General features: G+C 35.8%; 5 protein-coding genes and 1 long non-coding RNA gene across 7 annotated transcripts in view; 2 read left to right on the top strand and 4 right to left on the bottom strand.

Annotated features, from left to right (window-relative positions):
• Window positions 1–26305, top strand: part of LOC149676863 (uncharacterized) — a 55476-nt gene that overhangs the window by 22622 nt on the left and 6549 nt on the right. For both annotated transcript variants that reach the window (XR_016366641.1, XR_016366642.1), the window contains exon 3: window positions 5275–5605. This is a non-coding gene — a long non-coding RNA (uncharacterized LOC149676863). The remainder of the gene's footprint in view (window positions 1–5274; window positions 5606–26305) is intronic.
• LOC149676869 (uncharacterized) lies at window positions 215–1745 on the top strand. Its single transcript, XM_089838507.1, has 2 exons — window positions 215–226; window positions 330–1745. The coding sequence occupies exons 1-2, from the start codon at window positions 215–217 to the stop codon at window positions 1647–1649; spliced, it is 1332 nt and encodes a 443-aa protein (XP_089694633.1). The 3' UTR covers window positions 1650–1745.
• Window positions 4170–6299, bottom strand: LOC149676868 (uncharacterized). The gene is made up of 3 exons (XM_089838478.1): window positions 6156–6299; window positions 5251–5587; window positions 4170–4746 (listed from the first exon to the last, which is right to left on the bottom strand). The coding sequence occupies exons 1-2, from the start codon at window positions 6165–6167 to the stop codon at window positions 5276–5278; spliced, it is 324 nt and encodes a 107-aa protein (XP_089694604.1). The 5' UTR covers window positions 6168–6299; the 3' UTR covers window positions 4170–4746; window positions 5251–5275.
• On the bottom strand, window positions 9816–10955 carry LOC149676867 (uncharacterized). Its single transcript, XM_089838487.1, has 4 exons — window positions 10742–10955; window positions 10251–10362; window positions 10057–10170; window positions 9816–9963 (listed from the first exon to the last, which is right to left on the bottom strand). The coding sequence occupies exons 1-4, from the start codon at window positions 10757–10759 to the stop codon at window positions 9914–9916; spliced, it is 294 nt and encodes a 97-aa protein (XP_089694613.1). The 5' UTR covers window positions 10760–10955; the 3' UTR covers window positions 9816–9913.
• On the bottom strand, window positions 13655–14664 carry LOC149676866 (uncharacterized). The gene is made up of 2 exons (XM_089838501.1): window positions 14520–14664; window positions 13655–14011 (listed from the first exon to the last, which is right to left on the bottom strand). The coding sequence occupies exons 1-2, from the start codon at window positions 14529–14531 to the stop codon at window positions 13655–13657; spliced, it is 369 nt and encodes a 122-aa protein (XP_089694627.1). The 5' UTR covers window positions 14532–14664.
• LOC149676865 (uncharacterized) lies at window positions 21429–22815 on the bottom strand. The gene is made up of 4 exons (XM_089838489.1): window positions 22618–22815; window positions 22010–22209; window positions 21846–21926; window positions 21429–21519 (listed from the first exon to the last, which is right to left on the bottom strand). The coding sequence occupies exons 1-3, from the start codon at window positions 22627–22629 to the stop codon at window positions 21893–21895; spliced, it is 246 nt and encodes an 81-aa protein (XP_089694615.1). The 5' UTR covers window positions 22630–22815; the 3' UTR covers window positions 21429–21519; window positions 21846–21892.

The raw sequence follows: 26305 nt of genomic DNA, 5'->3' as shown, positions 1-26305 counted from the left end.
TTTCAAGATTAAATTGAAAATTTAAAAAAAAAAAGGAGTATCTATTGCTAATACGGCGGTAGATTTGTAGCCAAGATATTGTAAACTATTTGGAGTATAAACCACAAACAAGGATTTATTGTTAAGTGGGAGGAGTTAAGTAGTTTCGGTATAAATACAGAGTGTCACCATTTGGATACAACACTTCGGATCTTCCGTTGATTCCAATTAAGCCATGAATGCCCTGGTAAGATATACTTATGGATAATGAGATGGTTTCGTCAATTAGATACTGACGTTGTCCATTGGAGGTCCATGTAAGCTCAAGTACTTACCCTTGATTTGTTTAGATATCTCTCTGTTTTACACTCTGCGCTTTTGGCGCTCTGGTCAACGCGGCCGGACACTACGCTCATCTCGGTCTACCAGCTTACCAAGCTGCCGCTATCCCACGTGTTGTAGCTGCTAATGGAGTCGTTGCGCCCGTTTCCGTCGCTGGAGCTTACCGAGGAGCTTACGGAGCCTATGGTTCCGCCGTTGCCCCAGCATCTTTGGCTTACGGTGGTTACCGAGGTCTTGGTTTGGGAGCCGGTCTCTACGGAGCCGGATTAGGACTTGGCGGAATCTATGGAGCTAATGGTATCGCCAGTCTTGGAGGCGTTTATGGCGCTGGATACCGTGGTATCGGTGGTCTTGGAGGCGCCTACGGTGCTGGATACCGTGGTATTGGTGGTCTCGGAGGAGTTTATGGCGCTGGATACCGTGGTATCGGTGGTATCGGAGGAGCCTATGGTGCCGGATACCGTGGTATCGGTGGTCTCGGAGGAGCCTATGGTGCCGGATACCGTGGAATCGGAGGAGTATATGGCGCCGGATACCGTGGTGTAGCAGTTGCTGCCCCAGCTGTTGTTGCTAGACCCGCCATCGCCACCGGACTTGGAGGAGTATACGGCGGCGGATACCGTGGTGTAGCAGTTGCCGCCCCAGCTGTCATTGCTAGACCAGCCGTCACTGGACTCGGAGCTTACGGAATTGGCGCCCCAGCCGCCGGTCTTGGAGGAGTCTACGGAGGTTATCGTGGAATTGCCGCCCCAGCCGTCATTGCTCGTCCAGCCATTGCACCAATTGTCCAAAGACCAACCTACATTGCCGCCCCACGTCCAGCCATTGCGCAATACGTCCAAAGACCAACCGTCATTGCAGCACCACGACCAATCATCGCCGCTGCTGCCCCAGCTGTTGTTGCCCGCCCTGCAGTTTACGGAACCGCTGGACTTGGTCTCTCCGGAATCGGAGCTGTTTCACCAGCCGCTCTATCCCTTGGAGGATATCGTGGAGCTTACGGAAGTGGTTTGGGATACGGAGCTGGTTTAGGATACGGACTCGGAGGTTTGGGTTACGGAACCACCTTGGCTGGAGTAGGAGGCTTGAGATACGGTGGAGGTTACGGAACCACCTTGGCTGGAGTCGGAGGCTTGAGATACGGTGGAGCTTACGGAACCACCTTGGGCGGTCTTGGAGGTTTGGGATATAACGGTGGAGTTTACGGCACTGGAATTCACGGAATTCATCACGGTCTCCACGGAGTTGTTGCCTCACCAGGTTACCAACAACTCGCCGGAGTTAAGAGCATTCACCAAACCGCTGTACCAGTCCTCAAGAAGAAGTAAACAACTTCTTGAAGAACAACGGTTTCATTCGTGATTTGGTTAGTATATTATTTTTATTTGATTGAGATTATTTTATAATTTAATACTCGTAAAATATTCCAGTTCATCCCCGATGTGATATACTATAGGAAATATAGAATCGTCTTATAGACTTTAGTCTATTCGAATCGTTTCTGTGATTTATATTGAATAAGATAAAAATAATAAAAATTATATATATTCTATATATCTTTTGGTCTTTGCATATTTTTTTTTAATTTATAAGCCTATAATATATAAGTGCATTGTGTGAAACACATTAAATAGACTTATATTAAAAATTGAAACCAAAACTTAACTTTATTTTCATACTAAAACAATTGATAATGAAATATAAAAGTTGTTGAAATACATTGATATTGACGTGTCAACCTGCAAAATTTAAATAAGAAAATTAGTTTGACTTCAAATTAAACTAATTAATAATAAATAGAAATAAAATTTTAGTAAAAAGCTTGGGCCGTTTTTATCGTAGTTTTATCTATATGCTTTCAATCTAAACCAAATTAAATTGGTGCGATGGAAATAAGTCTTTAAAGACCCAGTAGTAACAACTCTTAAACCAAAATTGACTTACTCTAAGCAGTGATGCTCTTGACACTAGTTGCGTATGAACCGTATGGAACATTAGCGTAGGTTCTTCGGTAATACTCGGCCGATCTGTAGTCGTATGGTTTAGCATACGCTGCAGAGTACCTAGTATGAACCGATGAGGTTACCGGTGGTACGTATCCACCGACGCGGGAATGGTAAGCGCTCTGGTAATCGTAAACTGGAGCTCGTCTAGCAGCGTAGGCACCGGAAGCGTAAGTGTTCCTGTTGTAAGGATCGTAGTAGCTTGAAACAGGCGCAACGTAGGGTCGAGTGTAGGGTGAGACTGGCGCAACGTAGGGTCGAGTGTAGGGTGAAACTGGTGCGACGTAGGGTCGAGTATATGGCGAAACTGGCGCGACGTAGGGTCGAGTGTATGGCGAAACTGGCGCAACGTAGGGTCGGTTGTATGGTGAGACTGGTGCAACGTAGGGTCTGTTATAAGGTGCTACGTAAGGGTCAACGTAAGGCGAAACAGGTGCCACGTAGGGCTTGACGTAAGGTGCCGATACTGGTGGTACGTAAGCCGGTGAAAAATACGAAGATCTACCACCTTTAACACCATTCTCGGACACTGCAATCGCTACTAATGCTGCTAAAACGAATACACGAGCTAAGAACGCCATTATTATACTCTTATTTCAAGACCCAAGAAACCGAATACAATGATAAGACAATGCGATATCCGATCTCTTTTATACCCAAGTCTGTCCAAGTAATTTGAAACAGCGACTATAGTTACTTATCTCTACCCTAATTTTTATCCCTCATCCCCTTATATGACCTCATTGACTCTAAGATGTTAAACGGACCGTCTTAGGTCATAAGAGAGGTCGTCCTTCGTTTGCCAGGGGAGAAGGGGGGGGCTATAAGTATGGTAAGAATCTCCAACTCTTTTAATTTTCACTTTCGCGCTCCTTTTATATCCTGCTTATCATTTTATTGGTTCATTAGATGTTTCTCCCGCCAAAAAGGGTGTATTGTGTTAGGGTTATTACGGATCGTGACTTCAGAGAAGTGAAAAAAATTAAGCTCAAAGGGGATGGCTTAGGGTCAGGGTTTTTCCCCCCATAGGTTTTAATATTACCACTAGAGGATTCTGGGTAAGGACCTGTATAAGATCGTTGCGTTTTGGGCGTATTTTGATAGGTCTGAGATTTATTATCTTATATAGAATATAATGATGCGTTTTGTTTTAAGTTAATTTCTTCTTGGTATGGAAATTAGGCTTAGGTGTTGCCATGGTTCCATGGTTTTTTGAGAGTTTAGGCTTAGCTATTATTTTGTCATTGTGATTTAATGATGGGGTTTGAAATGATGATACTGATAATGTACTGTACATATACCGAATTTAATTGCTATCTAGGTCTAGAAATAATTTGGTTAGTGAGAATTTGTGGTTCAATGCATTTTTTTATTTTAACAAGTGTGTATTATTATTATTTCTTATTACCGACATGTTACTGTGTTATTTGTAATTTGATTTTGATGCATTTTTAATTGGATCATATGACGTCTTATTTGATTCTAATTTGGGGGTTGTATATGTGTATTTTATTAATTAAGCGGTGTAATTACGAAAGGTTGATTAATTTTAGGTCAAATACCTTTACTTTACTTTCTCTGAAATAAAAAATTAAATTAATAAGGGACAGTAATAGACCGGATTCACAATTGGTAATGGCAACCAAACCAGAAAGATTTTTTTTTTGGAAAATCCCCTTGTTTGAAAAAACACTTAATCTATTTACTATTAGTAGCTAAATTATTCAAAACAATATACTGAAAAACTATTTAAAAAATATATATATATAAATAATATTTTTTATTATAATTACAAACGATACATTACTAATATTTAAAATAAGTTTTAATCACCATAAAACGACTTATTTCATGGATTCATTAAAATATTTATTTTTCGGTAAAATTTTTATGTAGTAGACGTCCATGTCCTACTAAAAACACCATTTATACGAAGCTGTTGAATACAAATCAAACTATTTTTTAAAAATCATTAAGCTAGGGTTATTTGTATAAATTATCTCAGAAGGTCAAAGTTCGAATTTAAGTCGGCATATCGAAAGAAAGACTTTCTCTTTTCAAGTTGTTAATATTAACACCACGCCTCTTCGTTAATCGCCTTTTTTTAATTCTAGTTTCACAGTAATTATTTCTATATATCTTTTATTTTTTCTGTTAATGATTTAACGATGATCTGCCTAAGCCTAATGAGCCTAACGAAATCGCTTGTACAGTTTTTATGCTTGATATTTTGCACAAGAAAATGCTTTGTATTTTTGGTTTTTTTTTTTTTTGCAGATTTTATATGAATTTATTTTATTTTTAAAATAATGAGGTTTTTGATTATGTTTGTACATGAATAATATTCACCGCGACACGAATGTGTTTGTAATATTATGGTCCTTTTTTTGAACACGGGTTTCAGGTATTTTCAATGGTATATCTGTAATGATAAAGGTTGGTTAATTGAAATTAGGGTTCAAAACTTCAAGTTCAACTTCAACCTCGTGTGAGGCTTATTGTTGAATTCTTTTACCAATTACAAGACCTATCAGTACCCGGGAAATACCTCCGAAGGGTTTTAAAATTCAAATTACTTTGAGATATCATATAGATCATTTGAAATTTGCACTTTCGACCAATCGCGTAACGTCCAGCCTTCTTGTTAAAAAAATTCACGTGACACGCTCTAAATCTCGTGGCACGATTGCCAGTCACATCGCGAGCAATTTTAATCAAATCTCGCGCCTAATATTCATTCGACATGTAGCGTCATACATTTTCGCATACGTCAGCTATATCTACAAATATTAGAGACTTAACTCCTCCCAATTTTTACCTCCAGATCGCTTGAGAAACTATGGTTCATTATTCCTTTATATTTATTTGTATGTCCTTACCGTAATCTCAAATTACATTTTCTATACGAAACACTAATTTTAATTACCTTTTTTCTTTTCTCTCTGTCCAGGTTATCCGTAGTATCCTCTGCCGTACCCGTAACCACGATTATATCCGCCTCCATATCCGTAACCACGGTTGTACCCGCCGCCGCCGTATCCGTAACCACGGTTATAGTATCCGCCACCGTAATTATTGTATCCGCCTCCGTAACCGTAACTTGGTCTACGGTAGTATCCACCTCCGTAATTGTTGTATCCGCCCCCGTAACCTCCGCCGTATCCACCATATCCTCCACCGTAGTATGGCCTTCGGTAGTATCCACCACCGTAATACTGTGACAGGACCGTCATGGCGCAAGCCAGGACAAGTACTACGATAATCTGTGGAGACAAGTGATGGTGAGTGAGGTTTTATTGTTAAAGAGATCAACTGGAAGTTTGCTTTCTTCATTGAGTAGTCTACTTATGCTTAGTGTTCCAAAAAGTGAGGGTACTTATGGGACTGAAGCATTGTGGGATGTATGGTTCTATGGCCAATCAATTTTGAGTTGAGAATGTATGTAACTTCTATGACATTTTTTTGCCACAAAGGACACCCCTAAACTAGTTATGATTAGGGTGTTTTAAGGGTGACGCTTTAAATTTAATTAAGAAACTGATTAAGACAATGATTTCTAATTTAATTAAGGGGTTATCCGTAAAACTCTCAAGTCATAACTTCTTTAGGGACAAAAGTTAGTTACATTTTCGACTCAAAATTGATTTCCCAAAGAACCATCCATCCTAACTGTCCAATTGCCCACCCTTTTTGGAACACTATGCATTTTGTGTTTATTGTACTGTTATGACATTATGTCACGAAGAAGTTAACTTTCAGTTGCATGGACCCTTTGGTCACTCGCGATACGATTGTCTTGTGGACAATTAAGAAGTTGCGTTCAATGCTTACCGCTGCCTTCATGGTATCCCCTGTTGGTTAGTACCGTTTAAGTTTGGTATCTTTGGCTTTTGCGTTTAAAAAATGTTGTGATGATTCGAAGCGGATGAGGCCACTATTTATAGAAGCCACGTGGGTGTGTTCCATCCCGATGCCTTTCAACTCTTTTTATCTGTTTGATAAGATCGTGCCAGGTCAATTTGAAAACTTTCTTTTTTCCAAGGGAATTTCCCGGTTATAACGTCAAAATTCTTTAGGTTTTAGGTTTAACAAACTTCGTAGGGAGTTATGTTAGTTAGGTTTTTGATGGTATCCAAGTATGGTCCTTTTGTAAGTTGGTTAACCTCTTCAGGACCACTTTTTGGTAGTGTATGTAGTAATGGGGATGTAGTTCCATCCATGTTAGTCGCGCACCTCTATGTTATTATAGAGAAATCTCCGGTTTTGGCGCCTCTGTTGGTTTTTTAGGTTTGATCTACTTGATGCCTGGTGGTGGTGGTTGTCGTAATTGAACCAGGTGTAGTAGGGTTACCAGACTACCTGGAAAAGTCGCAGTGTGTCAGGCGTATGGAACATATCTTATAAACTTATGATAAACCCAAGTTAGACGAAACACTTGTGTCTATATCCATCTTGTTATTAAATGAACATAACTCTTTATGTTCAAAAGAAAGTTTTTCCCCGGTTTTGAAGAGGATAATAATAATGGTACTGTAAAAACCTCCCTACGTTTTACAAATACGTGAGCTATGTACCTACTCAATTTAAACAAAACGATTTAAAATTATATTTATTTACCCAGCTTATGATATAAGGTAATACCTTGTTTGAAAATTATTTAAGCCTTTTTCTTCACGAGGTTTTAAAGCTTGGAAAAGTCAAATCAATTTCCCAAAAACATAATCCTCGTAAGGAGAACTTCAATAAAAAGCGCCGATATAATGTAATGCGTGGGATGACTTTGAATTATGAATATTTTAGAAAATAACGACCTTGACTAATTTGAAATTTACAATTTGAAGATTCGGGAAAATCCCCCTAATTTTTATTTCCCTTTACGTTTTCTTAGAAATGAGAGCCATATATATTAATTTAATGCCATTATAATCTTCTTTATATATACATCTTTTTATTTGAAATTATATATACCACATAAAATAATTGGAAACATTCTTTAATTGGCATTAAGAAATATATATATTTTTTATTAATATGCGGCGGCCTCATCAGGTTTTAGGTTTTATTTTACACTCCACCGGTTCTTAAATAATATTTTTTTATTACTAAGACGGCCTCTCAAATTTATTTAAGTAATTTTCAAGGAACAGTGACATGTTTTATTTAATTACTAATTTAAATGAAATTAACTCTCTAAATTTAAGACGTGGTTTGAATTTCTTGCCTGTTATACACAGACTAGTAGCGACATTAGACTAGTAAGATGTTTTATTTACTTTGAGGGACGCCATTTTATAAAATGGCGAAGGACTTATTCAAACCCATAAATGCCCCCTTCTATAGGATATAGTTGAACGGTATGTTAATTGTTAGTGGAATCGGTTGAGAACGAAACGCGTTATTTCGTAATATTACATTTCTGGCCGCCATTTTTCAAGATGGCGGTTGATTTCAAAAATATTTCGTAGTGTCTACCTACTACTTGATAGTAACATCCATGTAAAATTTCAGTCGGCTAGATTAAGTGTTTCATGAGATAAACAGGTTGTCAGTCGGAATCCCCATATTTATTTACAAAACAATACTACAAATTATTAAAATTATGGCATGAAAAATTCCTCAAAAAATTAATGCGTTTATTTACCCTCCATCCCTCATAAAATTAAGCGTAATTAAATAATCAAATTAATTATCAGTCATGTTACTATCTATTTAAAATGAGGACCAAAGTTAGAAACAAGTTTTAAATCAAGAAAACTAAAAATTAAATATCCCTTTCGGGTAGATGCGAAATGAAATTTTCATTTCGCAAAAATTTAAAAAGTGAAAGCAATTTTTCTCCCCTCGCGTATTCGACCATGAACTTGAAAATTGTAATAAAGCACACAATAAATCGTTACTTTCCGAGTTTGAAGGGGTTTAATTTGGGTCAATTCAACCCGTAAATATTATAATTTTATCTCGGAAATATTGACCTCTAGCCTTTTCGTGCGTACGTTTTATTTAATCTTTATTGCGTGATTTAGTTCTTTTTTATTTTTTTTTTTATTTTTGGGGTTTATTGACCATGCAGTTTCTTGAAACTTTCTTTTACTTTGATTTAAAACAGGTTTAAACAACCCCTGTTTGTATTTTAGACGTAATTGTAGACTTAAAATTTACAGGGGCCATAATGCATTGCGTCAGAGACAGAAATAAATATAAGGAAGTATTTATAGAATTTTTTAAATTTTTATTTTTAATTGGGGAGTTAATAAAAGGTAATTGGATTCAATGACGGACGGCATAGTGGGATAATTATGATAATTAGTTATTTGTAATTTATTCAAATTTTTCCAGCTTGAGGAAAATGTCTAAAACCACGAATTAAAAGCGTGCTTTGAATTTAAATTAAATTTAATTGCCTAAAAAATTTTAAATAAAAATAAACGTCATTCTAAATTGCTCAGAAAATATTTTTTTAGGTTTACAAATATTTCAATTAAAACGTGGTTTGGATTGAGAATGTAACTAACGGACTTCTTAAGTACCTTAAAATTCATCAAGAAATAATTTTATTTGACTTAGAAATACAAATACAATCAAAATTACTGTCCACGAAAGCCTGCCCTGTTGAAACCACCGCCGCCACCTCCACTACCACCTCTTGAATTATCGCAACATACAACTCCAGCACCTTGACCACCTGATCCTCTACTTGAACCACCACCACTACCACCTCCGTATGGACCTCCTCTACTGCCACCACCATCTTGTATTCCACTTTGACTCTCTTCAAACTGACTAACTCTAGTCTCTTGACCATATTGGCTGGATTCCTGCTGACCACCATTACTTCCTCCGTAACTACCACCTCCTTTGTAAATGATGGACTTGTACCATCCTCCCCAACCATATCCTGGAAAGTCAAAGGCTCGCGATTGCCCTTGAGGCGACAGGAACCCTGGTCCTAAACCGCGTCGTGTATTTGACGAACCACCGTTGAATTTAGATTGAATTTCGTTGATTGTTAACCCATTAAGTTCGCAACATTCCGAACCTCCTAGGTTGTCTGAGTTGAAGCTTTGTCCCAGTTGCAGTAGGTAAATAATTAACAAAGAAGCTAGCTGAGAATTAAGCAAAATTTTTAGTCCTACATACCATAGTGACGAAGAAGATGTAGATAGCTTACCTTAAGCGACATCGTGTTTTTGTGAAAAACAAATTTTTCTAACCAAACAACAACTTATATAAACTTAGAAGGGCTATTTGTATGTTTGTACTTCAACATCTGTTGCTGTAAGCATAATTAATTTAATTATATCTCTTTTGAAATGTCAAGTTAAGTGGGGTTATAAATCGTTGCTTACTACAAAGTAACTGTCCTAAATTAGGGTACTGAGGTTCTTGAGGTTGAATAATGACTAGGTATATCTTTTATTTTTAAATATTTATTTTTATTTTAAAAGACAATTTAATGTATGTACAATGAGCTTTTGATTGCTAATGGCATCATGAAACAATGAAAGTACATAATCCTCTTATCACACTCGCTTTAGACCTAGTTTGAAGTCGTATATCTTTCTGTTCTTCGAAGGTACTGGTAGTTTTGTTTAACCATGGTGTCTGTGTCCTCCATAGCCACCTCCGTATCCACCATAACCTATTAATAAATTGTAAATAGAAATATTAAGCCTTGGTCGCTCAGTTAAGCCTAACGCTTGAAGGCTAATAAGGCGCGATGCAATTGACTTACCTCCTCCGTAACTACCTCCGTAGCTACCACCATAACCGCCTCCGTAACCACCTCCGTAGCCACCTCCATAACCACCGTAGCTTCCTCCTCCGTAACCACCTCCTCGGTGTCCTCCTGTTAAATATAATTAACAAAAATGATTTAGAGTTAAGCCTAATTTTAAATTTGAAAAAGAAATAAGCTTTGCGACGTACCATATCCTCCGTATCCACCATATCCTCCACGACGGTATCCACCACCTCCCCCGTGGTGCAAGGCAACAGCTGTCGTCAAGACAATGATAGCCATAAAGGCGGCAAGTACCATCTATAATAATTGAAGAAAGGCTTATAGTTTTTGCTTGACGTGATAGTGCCCCTAAGTAGTTAAATTTCGCCTTAAGTTTCTAATAAAACCAAAGACCCTATCGTAAGGTCTTCAGACACTTGTCAACGAACGGTTAATTACCGATTACGCTAAGTTACTGGCTAATCGCTAATCTAATCTAATGCAATATTAAAATGCATCAACAATTACATTGAAACCTCCAATAACATAATTTGCAACTGATGTTTTTTTCAGTTTGCAACAGTTTATTACAAGCTATCGTATCTTTACATCTGTCCATTTAAAAAGACAGATTACCAATTAAGAAATCAATAACTAATCTGAACAGTCCGAGTACTTGTAAAATTCAAATACTTACCAAACTCTTATTGGCCATTATTGTAGTTGAAATAATTTCAAGACGTTAAACACTCGAGATGAATGTGTTGATCCTTGTTGAAACTTTAGTCGAATGTGGTTGTCTTATCGTTTAGTCCGGAGTCTTTTTATATCCCAAAGAAGATTCGTATCATCACATGAACATTGGGTGAAAATCGTGGTCTCCCCTTCTTTTCAATGCCAACCCTTTTTCTTGGTTTGATGGCGGGGTCCACCATGGTCGGGGGAAATACCTGTCTTCCGAGAAATTCGAGTATACGTCAGATTGTCGGTAATTGCGATGCCAATAACGCTATAGAAACCAAGACCCCGTGAAACTAATTTTAAATTCAGACGAAAGAAATAAAAGGAAGGCTTTTAGTTGAACCCTTTAACTTCTCACGTTATCATGACGTCCGACGCCTTAATGAGATTAAGAACAAGTTGGTGTACGGTGGGTATAATGGGTTTGGTTGGTTGCACCTAGCTCGGAAGGTTTCGGTGGAAACGTTGTCAGAAAGGACAAATACCTTTAATCTCGCATAATAGTTAATACCAGAAGTGGAAAATAGAAGAAGGGTGACACTCTGTATCCTCTTAATACTTTAGTTATGTAACATGATTCTTCCCAGGGTCACGTGCCCTTTTTGTTTGCTCTCCCGCTCATCAAACTTCAGATGGGTAACTATCGCACCGTGCTAGGGTTAATTCTATAACTGTTTGGTATTTACTAAATCCTCAGCAATTAGCCAGGCAAAAATCTTGATGGTCTTGACGTGGGACAAAAATCCACAAGCGCATACGCCTTGGCAAATAGTTAAACAGCGCTAATAGAGTAATGATGATTTAATTATTTATCGCGCATCTGATTCGGTTTAGTAACCTTGCTCTGATGTTGGGAAGAATCATGTTACAATTACCTCTAATCTTTATGGTACACTTCTCTCGGAGAGAAGTATTATATACTACAGCTATACTAATATATTAGTACAACACGAAGGTCTAAATTAAGGGACGTAACTTAATAAGCAGAAATTTCAAGGTCTGGAAGGTATGATTCTAGAGAAACTAGATTTTTATCCTGGATAGTCCATTCGTTTCGTTTGATATCTCTTAGAGAAAAACCCCTTTTTAATATAAATTTACCCAGGGGTTACGTACTAGGATGAACCGGAGAGATGCGTGATTCAACAAGATGCAATAACTCCTCAAATTTTCCCCTTGTATAAGACAATTCTAAGACTTCACTTAAGGCAAGTCATGCTACGCCATTTTAGTTACCAAGCGATCCCCGGCTATTGGCATTAGTCCTTGAGACTTTAGTTTGAAATATAACGGGTTTATACCTCTCAGTTACCAAAAACCAAGGCTTAAAAATATTTCCAAAGGGGGTTTTTTTTTTAATTTTAAATCTTATTTCTAAGATTTTGTTTTTCTTAATGATGGTAAAGTCCCAGGTAGCCAATTATGTTCCAGGATGGATGAGTTTATCTTTAGGCTTAATCTCTGCAAGTTTATTACCGTTTTTTAATGGGTGCCAAAGAGTTACAGTACGTGATTTAAGGTGGTTTATCTTTTGTGGCCTTGAATCTGCAAGTTTTACACTTTTGATCTATTTTACTATCTGATATTGAATTTCTAGGCTTAGCTGTTTGATAGAATAACAACTTTTTACATTTGTTTTGGTTCCCAAATTTATTTCCCTCGCCTTTAAACGCTGATAACTTTTGTTTCTGGTGTTATAGATTAAAATTAGTGTTGCCAGCGTAAACTAGATATTCCGGAGTAATTGCTCCGAGTTTCACTCTCCTAAGTCCTGGAGTTCATAATTAAATTACTGTTTAAAGATAAGCTTTTTTTATTTTGAAGAAAATCCAATTTTTAGTCGACTTCAACTTTTTAACTTCTCGTAACTTCTGATTCTGATGCCATAGATTAAAATCGACGTTACCAGAGTAAACTAGACATACAGTAGAGTATTTTCTCCAAGTATCATAATCCAAACACTTGAAATAGAGTCCCTGTAATCATTTTGATAAAAAACTTCTTCAAATTTCCACAAATGTCGATTAGGGATTTTTATGAATGAAAAATAATTTTTTTTTGTAGTTAAACCCACCTTCGATAAATTCGAAATTGTTAACTACCTCAGGGCCAAACTAACCCATTAATGAGTGTGATTATTATACAATTTAAGTGTTAGCTCAGAAGCCACAAACGGAAGTTCAAGGTAATAAAGATAATGTTAGTAATTTTTGTAAATTTTAGAGTCTCAATATCTCAGTGTAATTATTCCCTTAATTGCAATTATCATCTTTGGGTTTGGTATGACGTCATCCTTTGCGCCATTTAATTAAAAAACAAAGGAAACTAAGGGTCTAACGTAATAACGCACTTGCTTGAAAATTCATTCTTAAATCGAATTAAATTACGACTTACAATTCTCGTAATTATTCAAGGTTAGTTTAACGATTTAATGCTGATTATATACGGGTTACAGTTTGACGTAACTTAAGCCCCATCCCTATTAAATTGTGGATGGCATTCTTATCCAATAGAATTCCTTCTCGTTTGTCACTTAAATTATGGGAAGCATTTTTAAATCAAAAAGAAATTTTAATTTCATTTAATCAAATAAATCACAGGTACATTTGACATTTTTTTAAGAAAAACATATTGATGCAATATTTTAAATCTTTAGAATCGTAAAAAATAAAAATCTTTGGTGTTTTGAATTTCCGTCTCTTTAGTATCGTCTGCCAATTCCCAATCCATATCCTGGTCGTTGATCTAAAACACAAAGTTGTACTTGTTTAAAAACCATTGATAGAGATTGAATCATGATTGAATGTGTTTGTGTGTGGAAAAGGCTTAGCAATTATTGTCCAATCAGAATCCTCATGGGATAAAATTACTAACCAACAACTTCACGTTCCCTGGTGACTGTTGCTTGTCCAAATGGGTTTTGATGGGCAACTTCACGTTCAACTACGACAGTTTCTCCTCCCAGAGCTGATCCATAACCTACAGGACTAGCGATTCGTGAAACACTAGTGTGGATTCCGGTTCCGATACCGGTGTGGATTCCGGTTCCGATACCGGTATGGATACCGGTTCCTAAACCAGTGCCATAGGTTCCAATACCTGTGCCATAGGTTCCGAGTCCTGTTCCAACTCCCGTTCCGTATCCGATTCCCGTATTGTAAGTTCCAAGACGTGTAGGCACGGATAACACCAAGGCCAAGGTACAGAAAGTAACGGCTAAGGTCAACTGTAAAGTGTGAAGGCAAAGGCTTAAAATTTACTATTCTATTGATGTTAGCCGAATTAAGACTAAGTCCATGTTAATGATTGGTTTGTTCTACCCGAGTGAGAGGTACCAGTAAACGTATTATGTACATCGTTGCTCTTTGGCAACAATACAGCTATCTCAGAAGCCTCAGTGTGACGTCACCCATGGTATTTGCCCATAGAACCAAAGTGGTACCAAACATGGCCAAAGTTAAGCCTGTGACGTTTTACCTAGGCACTGACGTCACAACTGAGATTTCTCTATAGCTCCATAAAATGAAAGCAGGTCTACGATAGTATATAGCTGATGACTTCTCAAAACTAACCCAAGTACTATTACTCTGTCAGGGTGGGCATTTAATTCGGGGTTTGTTTTTGTAGTGTTTCAATTACAAGACTTGTCAAGGGTTTTAATTTAAAATTATTAGGACCCTACCTAAATTACCATAAGATGCTAAAAGAAATTTTAAATTAAATACTATACTCACCATTGAACGCATGTTTAATTTCTGGGTCTTTTTTTCAACAACAGCAAAAGGGTTGAAGATTTTAAAATTCAATGTCTGCTTTAAGAGTATCGAGTTTGTCTCTTCTTAATAGAGGAGTCGATGTCTGGAAGACTTGTGAGGATGACTGGGGATGAGGTCCACCTTTAAATAGTAAAATTCATCCCTCGAAAGAAAATTGAAAATGTACTAAATTAAGCACATCACGGATTTTTATCTAGAATAAATTAATAATTTTCCGCCCATTAACTCCCGATAACCGCACTTTTAGTTTCCTGTTTTGATTTTTAAAACCCTTTTTTTTTTCGGGATAATCCAGCTTCAGGCTTAAGGACATCTATTACCCCAACCCGACCCCCCCTCGACAAGTACTTTGACTTTATGGCTAACTACGTGTTTTCGAAGAAAATTCAAAATATTTTCGAGTCGTTTCGTTTCTGGTTACTGAAGATTGAATTTATTCAAATTTCCCATTGAATATGGAAGTGTTTAGAATGTAATCATGGATATTGTAAGGGCTTTGTCGATAAAAAACTCATGGTGTGGCCGAGCAAGGACATCGTTAGGATTATAGTATATCAAGGTCATTATAAATTGGATTGCAGGACTGACTGTTTAAAGGCAGGGAGGCAACGTTTGTCGTCTGGTGTAGTGTAAGACCATGTTAAACTTAAACAGTCTGAGAAAGTGGTGCATAAAACCAGTGTTTATTAATAGAGAATTTCGATGTATCTATAAGAGGGTAAAATTCTGCCCTCCATCTTTCTTTTTGGAGCCTGCGCTATAGTCTTTTTGTATCACGAGAGTATCTTGAAGTTTCAAACTAGCAGACGACTTAAAGTATAGGGTTAGGTTAGATCCGCCCACTTTTAGTAGTATCATGGTATCAATAATAGACATTCTCTGTGTTTACCTCTAAAATTTCTTAGGGTTATTTTTCAAAATTAACTAAAACACCTTAGAACTTGCTTCTGGTTAATATTGTTAATGCTTTTGAATACATTCTTTGATGCTTAGAATTTTTTTTTCGTCTTTGCTTTGGGTAATTTAGTTTAAAAAATTAATTTAATAGTTAAGTTATGTACGAATCCCTTGTTGACAAGTATTACAAAGTCACTCGTCCCTAAAGAACTTAGTTCAATCAAATGTTAATTCACGCGGAACGCTACCCGTTTTTAATATGGGTTTAGCTTTAATCGTGGTGAACAGTGAGATACGTGGAATAAAACACTCTGACCTTCGCGTGGGCGTATTTTCCCAAGTAATATCTTATGATCATGACAAGTTCATTTAAAATTCGGGTATTTTTAGTTACGATAAGAATTTTTTCGCGTTGTAAATTTCATAAACAATGAGTGTTTTTTATACGTAATATTTTTCTATGGAAAATTTTGGATTTTTTTATATCTAGTTTGATATAATGGCGGTTGTTTTGACGCTTTGGGTAATTTTTTTTCTTCACTTTGGGATTGTAATAAAATTTGCTCTTAGATAATTTCATAATTTGTTTATTTGATTCCGGACTTTTCTAAGTAAATCACGTTCAGATTACGCAATGAAATTTCGCTGTTATTGTACAAAGAGTAAATTTGTACATCACAAAGTTGTTTGTGTTAGAACCAGTCTTTAGCAGTACTTCAGAAAAAAAAATATCCGGGATTCGAACAAAAAAGTATTATAATTATTATATTTACTCGATTTAATGAAATTCAAAATGGAAAGACAATTATTTCTAATTTAATTAAGGGGTCATCCATAAAACACTCTTGCAAATCATAACTGGAAAACAGTGTCCCTTAAGGTAAACAAAATGGAGATAGAAGTTACTACATTTTCGACTTAAAATTGATTTCCCAAAGAACATCTCCCTTCATTTATGCATGCAGACTATGAGTAAAACAATTTATTTTTATTATTATTGTTGTTGTTATTTTATTAATTAGAAACCGTATGATCTGAAATTAGATATGGGAATAGTGTAGGAATGTATTTGGAAACAATTGCGAAACTAGTTCATTTCAGTTCAATATATCAAAAAGGTTTTATTGTGACATTTGTATACATTTTATATTCGTAAACATATTATTATAATTGCATCTTACTGAAATGAATTTAAAGTAACGTAATGATGGTCACGTGAGGTTTGTTTTTAACCCATTCCGTTTTGTGATCCACCCATTGAACCAAAACCTCCTTGTGATCCACCTCCAATGCTTGAACCTCTCTGTCTACTGCCTGAACTTCCACCCAGACTTCCTTGCCTTCGTCCACCCTGTTGACCCATGCCTCCACTCATTCCACCACCACGTTGGGAGGCACCACTACCTCCACTTTGGGCTTGAATGGAACTGACCAATAGACTAACCATTACCAGACAGGACAAGGCAATAACAATCTATAAACGTGCATAATTAATTTCTCATTAGTAAATTAATTAGAACAAAGTCAATTAAAAATTTGTTCTTCAAATAATTTATATAGTTTAAACAGTCTATTACTTACCGTTCGAGACATTTCGTTAGGTTTGTTTCGTGTGTCAAGTTTCAGTGTGTATGTTTACCAGTACCTCCAAACTTCTTCTAACATAAAACAAGTCATGTACAATTCCTTTATATACCCTTTCTTCAGATTTAATTTTCTAATAATTTAAAATAATTTCGAGACCGGACCGTAATTACGCGACAATTTATTTTTTATTTTTCATCTACAATTGTCTCGTGAAGCCCTGAAAATGTGTAAAAATGTAAACATCCTCATTTTCGTGAAAATGACCTTAAGATTAAAGTTAATTTCTCTTCTTAAACGTATATAAAACTTGAGATAATCCATCGTCTCATGATATTTAGACAATAGACTGTAATTCGTAACAATCTTAACTGATGTAAAAAATGGTTTTAAAGAATGAGAATTTAAAAACCAAATGAATGATTACTATGAAATGCTTTATTGTTGAGATTACATTCGTTTAAATTTTAGACAAGGTTTTTTAGCGACCCTATCCAATGTTTCTGTTTTGAATAACGTCCGTTCTTTGGATGATTTCTCTATTACCCATGTTTCTGTTTATTTAAATATTTGGAAAGATCATTACTTATCTGTTTACAAATATAAAATCATATTTAAATATCTCTTACATACCCGCCTAATCCTCCCATTGATCCACGTGTGTCCGTTTTACGAACTTCAGTTCTAATTTCACTTTGACCAAAGCCATTATTTTGGGAAACCACACGTCTCTCAATATGTTGTTGTCCACCGTATCCATCTTGTCTTACAACCTGACGCTCCTGCACTACTTCTCGTTGACCAACACCGTATTGTGGTGGTAGACCAAAGGCTATGGTCAAGGTAGCCAATAAAACGCAAGATATTATCTGAAAAAATTATTATTATTAATTTCAGTTTAATCAGAAGTATATAATACTTCTCTTCGGTAGAAGTGTAATACAAAACGGGGTAATTTTAACATGCTTCTTCCCAACTAAACCGAATCACATTCATGATAAATAGTTTCCTTATTACTACTCTGCTCTTATCTGTTTTCCAAGGCGCATGCGCTTGTGCGTTTTTGTCAATACTTACCAAATAAGTATTCATGTTTGATGGATTTCCAATTGTTACTGATCAATATAAATTTTTCTAAAATCCTGATCTTGTCTGATACAACAGATGCTAGATTATGAAGGATAAGTCACTTGTCAGGTAGCCTTAAATAGTTTCGTTAGAAAATCATCTCACCTTGTACATCAATCAAAGCCGACTTTAATGTCTAAATAATAGGCAATTTTAATCACAATAATTTCGATATAAGTTTATTACTGCAATTAATAGTTATGAACAAATATTATCACGCAATAGCGTGTTATCCCAACCTTTCTTAACTGCAAAACAGGAAACCATAAAAATATGTCACGATGTCTTGTCAGTAAATCAACTCTAAAAGTTTTCGCGATACTAACTCAAATAACGCTACCAAGTAACATTGAAAAATTAATTGGGTATTAAAATAGAATTAGGCTTAGCTATACGTTAATTTAATTGGTATTTGTGAAATAACCGAACTCGTGAAACAATAGATAAATTGAATTAAACTTAAATACTGATTTTAAAATACACTTAAATACAAGTGCACAGCATTTATTGCTAAGGTAACAATTTTTCATACATCACGTAAAATTAAAAACGCATTACATGTAATTTTTACTTAAAATTATTACAGTTAAAAAATGTTTTTAATTTCTTAGTAAAATGGTCTGTAGCGACCGTAGTTGCTAGGATAACCTCCGTTGCCATAGTAACCGTTATAACCGTATCCGTTACCATAGTTACCGCCATATCCGTTGCCATAGTTACCACCAGCGCCGTATCCGTAAGGTCCGTAATTAGAACCGTAATTTGATCCGTAACCGGATGCGCCAAAACCTCCGCCAAATCCGTAACCAGCACCGTAATTTGACGGGTAACCAAAACCACCACCACCCCGATTGTAATTACCCAAGCCCAGCCCCAAACTTCCAAAAGTTGCGAAAGAAGGCGTGGTAAGGAGAGCTACAACCATGATCTGAAAGTGAAAGATCTAATTTTCTTTAGTTTAATTTTAATGAAACCATAAGTTTATAAGATATGTTATGACCAAGAAGTTATATCTAGTTTATTAGGGAGAAGGTGTAAGATGCCTAAGTATTCGCACGCCATAGTCCCAGTCCACTAATTCAAAATACAAGGGACGTAAAAGGAGGCCGGGCTATTTCGCCTCTCCTCAGTCGGAAAATATGACTGTAATTTTCGTTATTCGCGTCGCCGCGCTGACGTGAGTTTTCAAGAACCAATGAGATGCTGGTTGTAATTTAGAGGCGGCGGGGATTAACTCCGGACCTCTACTATACGTTTGGACTGGAGATAAAGCTAGAAATGTGGATGAATGAATTTATACCTTCTCCCTAATAAACTAGATATCACTTCTTGGTATGACACTACCTATACTTCGTAATGCTAGAGACTTACTGAGAGTAAATTTTCACTTACTGTAATTTGGAGGTTCATTTTGTAATTCGGTAAAAATTCACTAAGTTCAATCTACGACTTAAAATTTAATATATATAGTTTCAATACTGGTGAATTTTGAAATGTAAACCTCAGATCAGGAGAATTTCCTTTTTATATTGGCAAAAATAGGTCTAACCTTAATCAGGTACCCTTATAATAATATTTTAGTAGATTTAGGGCAACCCTGTTTAATTCCGATTCAAGGTGTTTGTTTAAAGAGATAATAGTACCTCTTGCGTTTATTTATTTCACGTTTTTGAAAAGGAATTTTATCTTTAAAAAAAAATAATAATAATAAATGCAATCTGCCACCATGGAGTAATCAGTACTTCGGGAGACATAGTAAAATTTAATACAATTTTAAGGGGAATTTCCTTATCACTCCAGTAAAAGTACTCCATGGAAAATGGAATTATATTTATTATACAAAAATTTTTCAAAGTGTGTTAAGTTCTTTGTACTACTATCCCTTCAATAAGTGACCCAGGTTTTAATATGCGGGAAGAAAATAAGAATAAATTTAATTTATCTATTGTTATTGAGAGCCTATGTCTACAGAAATTGGGAGTAATAAGTCCACTTGAGACTGTAGACCTTTCTTTTTATCTAAAATTGGTCTCTTCAAACCTTCAAAGTGTTTTTGTACTTTCAAAAGAGGGCTACTTTCTGCATGATTATAGACAGACGATTGTTCAAAACTCAAGTTTAAATTTTATTTTACCAAATTTCTGAATTTAGCTTACCATGTGAGGCCCTGTTTAATTCCCCGTACCGAAAATACCTTTCAAAAGGGGCCATTTTATGATATTTTGTGGGGCCCCGTTTCGTTTTCTGCAAAATGTTTTGACAAAATTTGTCTTTAGGGTCTGTCCTCTGATATACAGGTTTTTCTGGCATTTCTGCATTATTTTAATTGATAGCTAAGGAATTATGTTTTGACGTGAGATGACTTTTCTTGCGTGTAACGTGAGATGAATTAGTAATCTATGGGGTTTTTCTTGTAGTTACACGTATATATATATATATGATATGGTTCATTATTACCTTCGCTAAAATTGATGCGCTTAAGTTCATTAAAAATTAATTAGTAATTTTTTTCAAGGGAACGTTAGATAAATTTGAAATTTCATCTTTAGTAGGGGTACAAAGTTTTGCTTCTAAATTATTTTATAATAAATATTTATATGGAATTAAAATGGTTTTCATGTGAAAATATACACTGCATAGAGTAATTACACCGCATATCTTGAATAACTTTCCTTAATTAAACTATCATTATTTGTAATTAAAAGTATTCCAGCGCATTAATTTAATAATTACCTATTTGAGGCCCTCTATTAATGTCTACTAGAAACTAAACCTGAAGTCCTTATAAATATTTATTTATATTCAATATGAGTAAAATTAAATATTAATATGATTAAAAATAAATAAATTCAAGAAAAAATAATTTTAATCAAGTAAATCCATTTTTAAATTTACTTAAAATTCGAGTTAATAATTCTAGATGTCGTATAAAACATTTATTAAAAAATATATTAAGGGGGGGGGGGAGTTTTTAAAAAGTTGTTCTTCAACTTTCATTTTCAAGTTTGAAAAAAATTCAAAGTCACGGAGCGTTAAGAACCCTTATTATCCGCGCCAGTTAAGATCAACTTAAGATTCCCATTGTTCAAAACGACAGTTTTATAGTATATTATACTACAATTATTATAATTGGCTGATTAGGTACCCTTTAAAAAAAAACCTCCTTTTAACAGTAAGCCTATAATTTTTTATTATTTATTTATATATTAATAAAAAAGTATGAAATTACGACACAATATAGTTTTATAAAAATATAGCTTTTTATTAACAGAAAATTGTAAAATTTTATTTAAAAAAAAGTGTAGTGCGCAGTTTTGATGTTAACTCAAATAATAGACACCGGTTCCATCTAAAAATTAATTAATAATTTAGGCTTAAGTACTTGTAATTGTAATTGAAACCAGTGAGGACGTATAAGAAGGAGAGACAAAGAGGGAAAGGGAAGGTAACTATAACGGCACAGTCCGATATCTCTCTCACGCGCACCTACCTCGGCGCATAGCCGAGGAGCCAGACGTCACGTGATCCGTTAAGAATGTTGTTTGTTAACAAACTTCTGATTGCGCATGTGACGGACTCGCATACCAATTAAGCCACAGATGGGTACCGGTTTTGAAAGGGGGGAATGACTCCTTCTCATATGTGCTCACTCTTGAATCGAACATAAGTACTTACTATCTATCCATCCATCCAGTTTTCTGGTAGTCTTTCAATAAGTACATTTACCAGTAGCCACCACCATATCCGCGTCCGTAACTATAATACAATTCAACACAGGGTTTAGTTGTGCCTCAAAGGATAGAGTTGGTTTTAAGGTCTAATTGTGCTTAAGTACTTACCCAAGTCCGTATCCGCCATATCCTCCGTATCCACGTCCATATCCGATACCATAACCTCCATATCCGCCACCATAACCACCGTATCCTAGACCATAGCCTCGTCCGTAACCAATACCGTAGCTAGGGGCATAACCTCCGTAACCACCCAAGTATCCAGCGGTGGCAACGGAAGCCAACAAGAGGACGGCGAGAGCGGCGAGCTTTAAAATGAGACAATTGTTGAAGAGAAGTTAGTTACTTGAAACCTTCAGGGAAAATGCTGGGATTTTTAAAAAGGGACAACGTAAAGATCAGGAAATTCGATTGAAAATGGTACAAAAATGACTAGAAAACATTTCCAATGTTGGACATGTTTTTATGTATAAATATATATAAAAACATGTCCAATATTGTTCTTAAAAATTTACTGTTAACATTGACAACTAGCTTTTTGTCGTGGACACCTTGAAATTTTAGGGAAAATCATAACAGATAATCAGGGAATTTAAATCTGAATTATTTGGGAAATACACGTACCCTGTAACACCTCAACCTAATGCCTATTTTACCCAAATTTCTAAGTAATACCGAACTCTAAACAAAGTACTTGAAAGCATTCCTTGACTTACCACAGCCTTCATGGTTGCAACAAAGTTTGGTGGTAGGAGCACACGTAAAGTGGACAAAATTTGGAATTAGTTTGATGTCGATTCCGGCGGATTATGGTCCTTATATACGAAAATGACCTGGGCATTTTCAGTGCAATTTTGGGCGGGATTTTACCTACCCATTCTTATCATTAAAAGACATTACGGGGGAATACGAAATTAGGGGAATTTTAAGCCAAAAAAGAAACGTAATATAAAAGCAATGAAACGCAATAAATAATGCGCGTATATATTTGACCCCCTTGTCATTTGTTCGCCTTGCACCCAGGTAATGCAGTTAATTACCGGAACCTTCCAGTTCTCCAACGTGCACGGTCTACCTTTCACTGTATTCCATATTTCCTCGCGAATAAATATCAAAATTTGTTCGAGTTGTATCATTGAATGAAGATACGCCTTAATAACGTTATGATTAAATTTATATACCTTTAACTGTGTTACTATTAACACCGCGAATGAATTTAAAGTCACGAGATCACCATCACCCTAGCGGTTCTCGTTTCTAATTGGTCGAAACGGAGGTTGATATCTAGGGTGTGTATTACATACAGCACGTGCGCACGAGAAAGTTAATTTAAATTTTTATTTAGGGGGGGGGGTAAATAAAGAAGGGGGGGTTATGCCTTTTTTAAAATATGTCTGTCTAAGTTTTATTTGCGGTATAGATGACTGAGGAAATTTTGTAATTTAAATATGAGTGGTTTAAAGGTTAAACGCGGTTTCTTGTTACAAGGAATTTTCAAGATTTTTTGAGGACGAAAAGGGGTTTGTCTTTGGTTTGGTTTGAAAATTTCCGACTGGTACAAACGTTTTTGATAAGTTTTTGTGAAATTAATATTAAATTTAATGTTAACTGTTCTTTTTTCTTCTTTCTAGATTAAGCTAGTGCAATTATAACAGGTTTTTATTACCCAACCAATATCCCGAAGGTGTTTATGATAAATATTTGCATTTTTAATTACTTGGAATGTGGAATTTTGGAAAATTTTTACGTGAATTGAATGTTTAATTAAAATTTAAATTTTTAATTATTTTTTATCGCGTTCGATTAAACTACTGATAACTGTAAATCATGCACGTTAACGCCGAATCCATTTTATATCCATAATAAATGGAACTAGATAAATAAAATAAAATATCGTAAACTCTATCCTGCAAACCGTTCTTACACGAACTTTGACCCCAATTTCTGTACTTGAATTGTTATTTTGCGAGTTACAGTTAAATTCATCGTGTAATTTGGTACCAAGTGACTGTAATATCGTTATTAGCTTACCTTAACACAATAGGCCTAGAGATTATCTTAATTTTATAATAACATAACAACTTCAACTGGTTTTTACCTCTCCGAGTGACGTATGTCACGGAGAGGTTCTAATTTCGACGTGTCTGTGTGTCTGTCTGTGTGTCTGTCCGTTGTTACACCCACGTGACCGCGTTCGCAGTTTGCAAATCGGAGCAAACGTGTATTCAATTTCCAGACCGCATTTACAGTCCCGGAAATTGTATTGCCTGTCTAACAACTCTGTTCATTTGTTCACCCCACATGGACACCAGTCTGAACTTACTGGCTTCTAAACACCACCATCTTCTAGTCTTTCGCCCATTCCACATGGACACCAGTCTGTACTTACTGGCTTCTAAACACCACCATCTTCTAGTCTTTCGCCCATTCCACATGGACACCAGTCTGTACTTACTGGCTTCTAAACACCACCACCTTCTCGTTTTTGTCCATTCCACATGGACACCAGTCTGTACACCTGGCTCCTAACACCACCACCTTCTCGTCTTTGTCCATTACACATGAACACCAGTCTGTACACCTGGCTTCTAACACCACCACCTTCTCGTCTTTGTCCATTCCACATGAACACCAGTCTGTATACCTGGCTTCTAACACCACCATCATCCTTAAGGTTAAGACATACGCGGCGATCGGCTAGGGTTACGAGAAACGTCTAGCCTTCCAATGGAGGGGTCTTCCTCCAAGGTTCACGCAATTGCGGTTGTTCTTGCTTTTAGCTGTAGTTCGACACCCTTATATACTACCTATTTGAGTAAGGCGAGCAACCGGAGTATGCTTCATTCCAAACGTCAATATTAGTCAAGTCTCTCAAGGTTGTTTAATTATTCTTTTTTAAAACGATGTAACGCTCAATAAGGCGAACAACTAACGAAGAAAATATTTAATATTAATTATATTTATTTAATTATTTAAGAAAAATCTGTGCTAACTAAAACCATATAGTCAAAGTTAATATAGGACGAGTAATGAAGATTGCGTATAAAGTCGATACACTGTACACATTTCATAGTTAATATAGAGCGAGTATTTAAGAATTTCGCCCACTGTATTACTAATCATGGAAACTCTAGAAAATTAAAATAGGTCGAGTATTGATGTTAATAGAGACGGAGTAGAGGAGTTGAATTAGGATAAATAAAAAATGCAGTTTGTTGTGTCACTGTCTCAGTTAGAGAGGTAACGGTTGGTAAGTGCGATACTATCGTAAGTGTGTTTTGGGCACATTCGCGTTGTTGGTACACAATTAGAAAGATGTTTTCAATCCACGGCCATCTTTGAAACTTCCACACCTCTGTTCATACTCCTTGGGTGTTTTAAATTTCTTTTCTTAAAGAATTAAGAAGTTGAAACTATATATTTTATTAGCGGCGTATTTAAATATTTTTTACCGTCGCGAAACACCACAATGATAAGGAAAAATATTTTTTTAAAACATAATCAGATGAATTTCAGTTATAAAGAACTAAAATTCTGTGAATACCTAGGAGTAATGGAGTGAATTTTTACCAATGTCCAGAGATAATAAACATAAGCGGGATTGTTTCATATTTGAATAAAAATACTGTTTCCACTAATAGGTTTATACTCCTTGTTTTAATATTTAAGATAATCTAGTTTCTCAACTCAAAATTAAAACGGAAAGAGTTAAAAAGCAGCCTATGTTTATTCTGTGTGTGTCCGTCCGTTAGTGCACCGCGTTAGCAGTTCGCTTTGTTTTGTGGAAAAAAATCCTACAAAACCTTAATATTTGGTTTTCTCATAATGTATAATTAATATATGGAAATATTTTTCGTAATTTCGATGCCTTTAGTGGTTTTGTAGCTATAAAGCTCTGTTTCATTTTGATATCCCAAGAATATTTTTTATTATTATTATTTGAAATCGATGTTTATATATTACTTAAGCTATACTACATCTGTTTATAGCATAATTTTTTCTAAAGTGATTTCAAGAAGAACGCATCCATATTGGTCAAATGAACTTTTATTTGTCAATAGGCCTATTGAACCAAAAAGTAAACGCTTGGGTTTGGTTTTCGTTTCTGTAATACAGAGACATTAACGGTTCAGAGTGAGCCGAAAGTTAAATACACTTTTAAATAATTAGGCTTAGACTTTATAATCATGGTGGAAATCTGGGCCGCGTTCAGCAGAGCTCAGCGCTGTTAGCAGTGTCCTACAGAACGGGATTTTGTTATTGAATTTAGACGTCACGGTGCTCAGCGCTGAGCCAGCACGGTCTTCAAGGAAAATAGTCGGGTTTTTGGATAACGTGACGTAAAACGCGTAGTTCTCAGCTTGGCGAAAAAAGCATGGAGGAATTAATACAAAAAGCTCTTGC

This window comes from Phalangium opilio, unplaced genomic scaffold (genome assembly GCF_054372755.1).
Source record: "Phalangium opilio isolate 3A_F unplaced genomic scaffold, DU_Popi_V2 ptg000045l_1, whole genome shotgun sequence".
Lineage (NCBI taxonomy): Eukaryota > Metazoa > Arthropoda > Arachnida > Opiliones > Phalangiidae > Phalangium > Phalangium opilio.
Note: the sequence above shows the minus strand (reverse complement) of the source record. Positions and strands in the feature narration are given on the sequence as shown.